At 40.0% G+C, this 8360-nt stretch overlaps 1 protein-coding gene across 2 annotated transcripts; it reads right to left on the reverse strand.

The window, feature by feature from the left end:
* Positions 1–4344: 4344 nt before the first annotated feature.
* Positions 4345–8110, reverse strand: LOC109497404 (probable G-protein coupled receptor 141). 2 transcript variants are annotated; one of them, XM_019825309.2, is made up of 3 exons: positions 7851–8110; positions 6838–6952; positions 4345–5284 (listed from the first exon to the last, which is right to left on the reverse strand). In XM_019825309.2, the coding sequence occupies exon 3, from the start codon at positions 5247–5249 to the stop codon at positions 4362–4364; it is 888 nt and encodes a 295-aa protein (XP_019680868.1). In that variant the 5' UTR covers positions 5250–5284; positions 6838–6952; positions 7851–8110; the 3' UTR covers positions 4345–4361. The 2 variants fall into 2 exon arrangements, with proteins under 2 accessions (XP_019680868.1, XP_019680869.1); XM_019825310.2 differs by lacking the exon at positions 6838–6952.
* Positions 8111–8360: the final 250 nt, after the last annotated feature.

Consider the following 8360-nt stretch of genomic DNA (forward strand, 5'->3'; position numbering starts at 1 on the left):
ACAACACATTATCATTGGGTCCCACATCTAGAATTTCTGAATCGGTAGGTCTCAGGTAGAGCTCAAGAAGTTGCATTTTTTTAATGTTTTTTTTAATGTTTTTTTTAATGTTTTTAATGTTTTTTAATGTTTTAATGTTTTTTTAAACATTTTTTAATGTTTTAATGTTTAGGGACAGAGAGAGAGGGACAGGGGATCCCAAGCAGGCTCCACGCTGACAGCAGAGAGCCCATGAGGGGCTTGAACTCACGAACCATGAGATCATGACCTGAGCTGAAGTTGGACACTCAACCAACTGAGCCTGAGCCATGCAGGTGCCCCAAGAGTTTGCATTATTAATAAGGTCCCAGATGCTGCTGCTGCTAGTGATGGTCTGGGAATCACATCTGGAGCACCAGGAATCCATACATCAGTATGACCAACAAACAATCCCTGCCCACGCTGTCCCCTTTGCAATCTTCCCCCTAAACCACCCCAATGCATTTCCATAGAGTATCATTATTTTCCTATTCTTCAGGGACATAAGTAAAGCTTATACGATACCAGACACAGTTCTTATTGACTCAGAGAACAGGCGAGGATGTGCTTGTCACCATGCACGACTGGAGCAGGCAGGAACTAACTAGTGGATTGTAAATGTCAGACACGAGTGCCTTAAGTGGCAACATTGCACAGGTGTAAATAACTCACTTACTGCATTTGCTACCTTTGGCTGCATAATACATTATTCTGAAACTTACTAGATTCAGACAACACACATTTATCATCTCATAGTTTTATGTCAGGAATCCAGGAACAGATAAACCGAGTAGTTCCGGCTCGGGATCTCTCATGAGACTCCACTCAACACCAGCCAGGGCTGGCATCACCTCAAGACTCAAGTAGGAGAGGATCTGCTTCTGAGCTCATGCCAGGTCTACCGGCAGGTCTCAGAAGATCCACTTCCAAGCTCACTCATGTGGCTGTGAGAAAGTCTTGATTCTCTGCCATACGTGCTTCCATGACATGGCAGGTGGTTTCCTCCAGGGTGAAGGAATCCAAGAGACAGCAAGAAAGACAAAGAGTGCCAAGGATGGAAGCCATAGTCTTTTTATACACTAACATTGGAAGCGATATCTCATTTCTCTGCCCTCTTTACTTCCTAAGAAGTCAATAGTCCATAACAGGGGAGATGACACAGGGGCAGTAATATTAGGCAGGGACCATTAGAGGCCGTCTTAGCTCTGCTGTCCGCGATATTAAAAGGAATTCGTAGAACCCAACAGAGTGGTAAGTTGAGTACTGACTGTATCCTAAAGTTACACAATCAATCACAATCAATCTTGAAGTTACTTAGGACATTACCATATCCCCTTAAAAAGTGACTACATTTTTTAAATTTTATTTTAGAGAGAGAGAGTGTGCATGAGGGGGGAGAGGGAGCAGAGGGAGAGAGAGAGAACCTTAAACAGGCTCCATGCTCAGTGCAGAGTCCAACACGGGGCTTGATCTCACAACTCTGAGATCATGATGTGAGCTGAAATCAAGAGTTGGAAGCTTAACTGACTGAGTCATTCAGGTGCCCCCAAAAGTGATATTTTTTTTATTTAAATCCAAGTTAGTTAACATAGAGTGTAATAATAATTTCAGGAATAGAATTTAGTGATTCATCACTGACATATAACAACCAGTGCTCATCTGGAAAAGTGCCCTCCTTCATGCCCCTTGCCCATTTAGCCCACCCCCAACCCAACACCTCGACAGCAACCCTCAGTTTGTTCTCTGTATTCAAGAGTCTCTTACGGTTTGTCTCACTCTCTGTTTTTATCTTGTTTTTTATTCCCTTCCCCTATGTTCATCTGTTGTGTTTCTTATATTCCACATAGGAGTGAAATCATATAATATTTGTCTTTCTCTGACTGACTTATTTCGCTTAGCCTAATACAGTCTAGTTTCATCCACATGATTGCAAATGGCAAGATTTCATTCCTTTTGATGGCCAAGTAATATTCCATTGTATTGTATATACCACATCTTTATCCATTCATCAGTTGATGGACATTTGTGCTCTTTCCATACTTTGGCTATAGTTGATAGTGTTGCCAAAAACATTGGGGTGCATGTGCTTCTTCGAATCAGCATTTTCTGGGTCTATTTTTAACTTTTTGAGGACCCTTCATACTGTTTTCCAGAGTGGCTGCACCACTTTGCATTCCCACCAGCAGTGTAAAAGTGTTCCTCTTTCTCTGCATCCACAACAACATCCATAGTTGCCTGAGTTAATTTTAGCCATTCTGACCAGTGTGAGGTGGTATCTGAGTGTGGTTTGGATTTGTATTTCCCTGATGATGAGTGATGTTGAGCATCTTTTCATGTGTCTGTTGGCCATCTGTGTGTCTTCTTTGGAGGAGTGTCTATTCATATCTTTTGCAATTTCTTCACTGGATTATTTGTTTTTTGGGTGTTGAGTTTGATAAGTTCTTTATACGTTTCGAATACTAACCCTTTATCTGATATGTCATTTGCAAATATTTCTCCCATTCTGTCAGGTGCCTTTTAGTTTTGCTGATTGTTTCCTTGGCTGATTACATATAAGTGCACCACTATTTATCTTGTTCTGTGACAGCAGGATTATAAAGTGGTTCTCCTATAGTATTTTAAAGTATTATTAGTAATTATAGAATAATAATGACAAGTTATTATAGGCAAAAAGAGGAATAAGCATCCATTTAGTTACTGACTTAATAATGACACAAAGTATGAGATTAACATTGACCAATAGCATCTAAGCCTCTAAAATTTATTTTTCTATGAATCAACATTTTAGGTCTATTTTTAAGTTATTTGCACAAAGTTGCCCCTGGATTAGGAGAGTAAGTAATATTATCCTGAGTATGGGATGTCAGGCACTATGCCATTGTTTAACACCTGTTGCTAACTTGTTTCAGCTTTACCAAAACCCTATAGCATAGGACAGTGGGGATCAGAGATTATAAATACCTCATCCATGATTCCATAGTTACTAAAAAGTTTTGAATCCACATGCCCAGATTATTCCAAAACTCTTTTGTGTAAACTATGCTGCCTTGTCAACCGTAAGGGTTTGGTTATTTGAGTCAGTAAATTTAATATCAAAGGTAGCATTGTTATAAGCAAATCACAAGGGCATGTCAATTTCTTTAAAAAAATTTTTTTTAACATTTATTTATTTTTGAGAGAGAGGGAGAGAGAGTCAGAGCATGAGCCAGGGGGGGACAGAGAGGGAGGGAGATACAGAATCTCAAGCAGGCTCCAGGCTCTGAGCTGTCAGCACAGAGCTCAACACAGGGCTCGAACTCACGAACCATGAGCTCATGACCTGAGCTGAAGTTGGACACTCAACCTACTGAGCCACCCAGCCACCCCAGAGCATGTCAATTCCTATATCAGGTAAGTATCAGTTACCGCAATAAAAATAACAAAGACGGCCCACTTGGATTCTACTTATCTCAATCCAAGTTGGTTGTCTTGGTTATTTTTATTGATTTTAACTGATACCAGAATTGATTTTCATTATATAACACTACTTGGTCATAAAGGGTGCCTTGAACAAGGTTAAGAATAGTCTCACATTCTCAAAGGTTTGGGCTGTAATATAGTCTGCCAGCATGCTTAGACTAAGTCCAGATGCTTTCCACCTTTTCCAATTTCTTTTTCTGCTTAACAGATCCATGTCTGGAACGGATCTGGGAGGCATTCTGTTTCCTGAGTCCCTACTAAGTCTTAGTCAGAATCAAACCATATTAATGCTCAATTAATCCTGAAAGGACTTCCTCTAAGTCATTTGACTATCTAAGCTGGTTCTTTCCTCTAAATACCATGGCCAGCAGCCATAGCTTTACTATCAGTCATTTTCAAGAGGCATGTATCTCAGGTTGAGCATCGGTTGAATAAGTTAAGTCTCCTACAGTCCATATCTTCAGGTTCTCTGGACCTTGAGTAGATAGTTTGGAGACGGAGGGAAATAACATTCTAAGATCAAAGCCCAGCAAGAGCAAATGCAAAGAGAACAGCCTGGATTACTGCATAGAGAAAGGCAATAGTTGTGCTTAGCAGAAGCATCTCCTGAAAAAGGGGTAGGAGTTGAGTGTTGAAAGGATTTTGGGGGTCAACATGTGTAGAGCTATGGAAATTGAATATATTCTATAGTTAATGGAGAACAGATCGTCGTTCTCTCAGAAGAGGGGACACTGTCAATCTTCTACCTTTTCATGGAAAAACAATTTTGGTGATAATTAAGAGCAGAGCATTGAAACATTTGGAATCATGGTAGCAGTCATTCATTTGAAACTATTTTGTCACAATGGTAAAAAGCTGATTACAAAGCAAGTGATGAGGAGTATTTAATGGATAACTCCACCTATGAAGCACACCATATCCAGGCAACAGACAGTAGTTAAAGCAACAAAAATTTCATTATAAAGAACTAACTCAGAATTGTCTATCTCTGAGTAATTTTGAATAAAGTGTACCCGGAATACATGATGGGGTATAAAACAGACCACTATTACTAGGAGGAAGAAGAAGCTCTTGATTTGAGCTCTATAGTCTTGATGGGCCCACATGTCAGGCCAGAGAGCTTTTGTCTGTTGGAGAATGACGCCCATCTGTATCAGGAAGAGGACCCCAACCGTTGTGATCATGATGACAATCATAGAGTAGTTCAAGATAATGAATTCTCTGCGGTTGATATCTTTGTAGAACTCAAAGCATCGTCGTTGTTTTGAGTAACTTGGATTTATACCATATTGTAAAAATAATATTGGCAAAAAAATGAGGCCGCTCATGGTCCAAATAACAATGCTTAAAACTACCGCATGGCACTTTTGCAACTGTTGCATGTGGAGTTTCTTAAAATAGATGAGCAATCGGAGTATGACAATGGCCACGTAGAAAAAAAAGGTGACGTACATATGACCATATAATATGCTGCTGACCAATCGGCAGAGAAAGGTTCCAAACTCCCAGACCTCTAAGATATAATAGCTGAGGCGGAATGGAAGGCTGACCAGGAGGACTGAGTGCAGCACTATGATATTGACAACGATCATGGCAATCATTGATTGGCTTTTCCTTTTGAACATCATACGTGACATCAATACTGTTCCAGTAGTGCCTCCGAGCAAAACCACGCCATAGAGTGTTATCAGAATCACCCTGCATTGTCCCTTGCAGTGGCCTTGGTCTGTGTTTGAGGCATTTGGCAGGGTGGTCATGCTGATGGGCTCCATGTCTCACCACAAAATGCTCCGAAGACCATAAACCCCTAAATCAAAAGTTTTGCAAAATTATAATGGATATAGTAAAACTACACAGCAACTGCACTTTAATAGTATTGAGTTTTGCAATCCCAGCCGATTATTTACAACCCTCAAGCTGTCTACCCAAAGTGGAGTCACTTAAGACTCCACTTAATTACCCAGACATACTGAAGAGACACGCTGAAGCTAAATCACAAAAATAAGTTTGCTTGAATATAAAATTCCTAACTGTACACACAGGTGTTCTATTCACAGGTATGTCTAAGCTCACATACCACGGCTGGGATTACTATGAGACAGGTTAGCCGCTGGCATAAAATTTAAGGAAGGGCCAAAAACTCAGTAATCAAAATAAACAATATTTCAATGCAATTAAAAAAAACCCTCAAAATCGATGCAAAAACTCATGATGAACAAGATAACAAAAATTTAAACAGAGGCAGAGTCAGTATATACACAGCACATGCTCATATCAGATCTACAAGGGCCGTTCCTTCTATCGTCAGGATCCAGTTTGAGATAACATAGAGAAGATCAGATCAATTGTGTGCAATTATTGTAAGAAGAGGCATTAGACAACATTTTAATATATTTCTGTTAGGGGCGTCTGGCTGCCTCAGTCAGTAGAGCATGCGACTCTCTTCTTCAGGGTCGCGAGTTTGAGCCCATGTTGGGCATAGAGCCATCTTTAAAAAAACAAATAGGGGCGCCTGGGTGGCGCAGTCGGTTAAGTGTCCGACTTCAGCCAGGTCACGATCTCGCGCTCCATGAGTTCGAGCCCCGCGTCAGGCTCTGGGCTGATGGCTCAGAGCCTGGAGCCTGTTTCTGATTCTGTGTCTCCCTCTCTCTCTGCCCCTCCCCCGTTCATGCTCTGTCTCTCTCTGTCCCAAAAATAAATAAACGTTGAAAAAAAAATTTTTTTAATAAAAAAAAACAAATAAATAATTTATAAAATATTTTCTACAAATTGCTTTTGAGCAGGGAGCAGCATCGACTGTGCATATTCCCTGCGCTCTCTCCTTCTTGCCAACCTTGAATCTTTTCCTCGTGTAAAGTTGGGGTTGGTGGGCGAGTTCTGTTTAGTTTTTATTTAAGTTTGTCAGGGATGGATGTGTAAGAAGCAGGGACAGCGTAGCAATCTGCCACCCTGCAGGTAAGTGCCAACTCTTGTCACTGAGTCGCTGTGGTGTGTGCGTGAGTCACCCGGCTCCATGGAGCTCTGGCTGTAAAATGGGAAAATCATACAGCCTACGTTAGAAGATGACTGGGAAATTAAATGAGTCAGTGTGCTTGAGACAGCTTTATAATATAAATACAGCAAAAAAGCCATATAGAAGGTATGATTCTCATCACAAAACGACAGAAACGAAAGGACATTTGCCTCTTTCTCCTTACCCTACACCTAGGCAGATATACGGTTGTATGACATAAAATTGTTGTGGCATCTGTAAGTATTTAATGAATATCTCAAGAAAAAATTTTTAAAAATCCCTTTTGGCCCACCAACTTCCTGCTGAAAAAAATTTTAAATAAAAATAAATAAATAACGTTTTTAAACCTTTGATTGGATCCAGGCATCAACGGATCAGACTTCCCTGTCCAGAAGGATCTGTGTCCTTTTTCCTCATATGTCTCCTGCCCAGCTGGCCAGAGCAGTGTTTGAGCCTTTGTATCTGCGTGAGAAGTTATTCTACAGTGAATGTCTAAATATCTTAGAATTTTTCTTCTGCTACTCCGGAATCTCCTTGTAGGGAATAAGTAAATTTTTTTGTTTCCGAAGCATTATATTGGACCTGGCATATTTAATATGATCAAGTAAGATTTTATTATAACTCAAAAACATAATTAGAACTTGCATAATAACCTAAGTTTTATGTGCTGAAATACGCATTTTAACAAAGTGCATGTATTTAAAATATACAATGTTTATTTGTTTTTTGGGTGAAACAGAATAGTTTTATATGATTTGTGAACAAATATGATACTAATTTACCTTTCAAATTTTGGCAGTCCTCAAGTCGAAGAAGACAAAATGCAAGTTTGAAATTATTTTAAAGCGATAAAAACCTAAGTTATTTATCAGTTCCACAGTCTAAGTGGACACCGCTCTCAAGGCAGTATGACATTTGGAAACAGCGTGAACTGCCACTTACTAGCTGCCTCATCACGGGACAAACGTTTAACCCTAAAGTTGTCTCTTCAGCTGTAAATATGGGAAGGAGAAGATCAATTCTGTAAGAAGTAAGTTAGATTATGTCTATAAAGAACCCAATGGATTCCTTGACATAGAATTGGTCATCAAAGTGCCAATGTCACTTTTCCCTCCATAACGTACACAAAGATACTTCATAAACACGAGATCCCATTCATTTGCAGTTACTTCTCAGAACTGACCCACAAAAAATGCATGGGGATTATGTTCCACTGCTTTCCTTCCCCCCTCCCCCGCCCACCGCCCCAGGACTTTATGGCACTGCCCACCCCCAACATGATCCTTTAACAGCTTATAATTTCTAGTTATTTCTTTGTTTGTTTTCTATGCAGAAATAAATGAGTACCCAGACTACTTACTTGTTCTTTTCCTCTTATGATTTGTTTCTGGTGGAGGACTCAGGCCACCCTGGTCATGTGTTGGTGACCTACATCCACAGTAAGAACCGTTTGCTTGAATCAAGACTCCAGTAATGGCACAGTCGAGAGGAATCTTGGGATGGATGGTGGATGATGAACGCGCTTTAGACTGACGGCCTCTGAAGTCTGGAACAGTCAAGATGGAGGGCCCAGATAAACTGCCTGGGCCACAAACGGATGTTTGTCTCTCCAGCTTGTGGTTAAACAGATAAAAAAAAAAAAAAAAAGGATTCCTATAAGTGAAGACTTTCATTTTTACTATTAGTGATGTATTTGCGGAAATTTTTCTTAGTAACCTGAAAAACTTAAAGAGTTTTCTTTTTTCAAATGTTCCTTGTTATCATTCTGATATATTTTACACTGTGACCTCGTGGACTACTTTCTCTGAGACTTTCATGTTCTCAACCATATGCTCAAAATACAGCTCTGTGTTTCAATTTTCAGAGACTC

This window comes from Felis catus, chromosome A2 (assembly GCF_018350175.1).
Source record: "Felis catus isolate Fca126 chromosome A2, F.catus_Fca126_mat1.0, whole genome shotgun sequence".
NCBI classification, from domain to species: Eukaryota; Metazoa; Chordata; class Mammalia; order Carnivora; family Felidae; genus Felis; species Felis catus.

Bases quoted from the DNA above. Each gene is read 5' to 3' on its own strand.
- LOC109497404 (XM_019825310.2), bottom strand. From the start codon at position 5,249: ATGGAGCCCATCAGCATGACCACCCTGCCAAATGCCTCAAACACAGAC.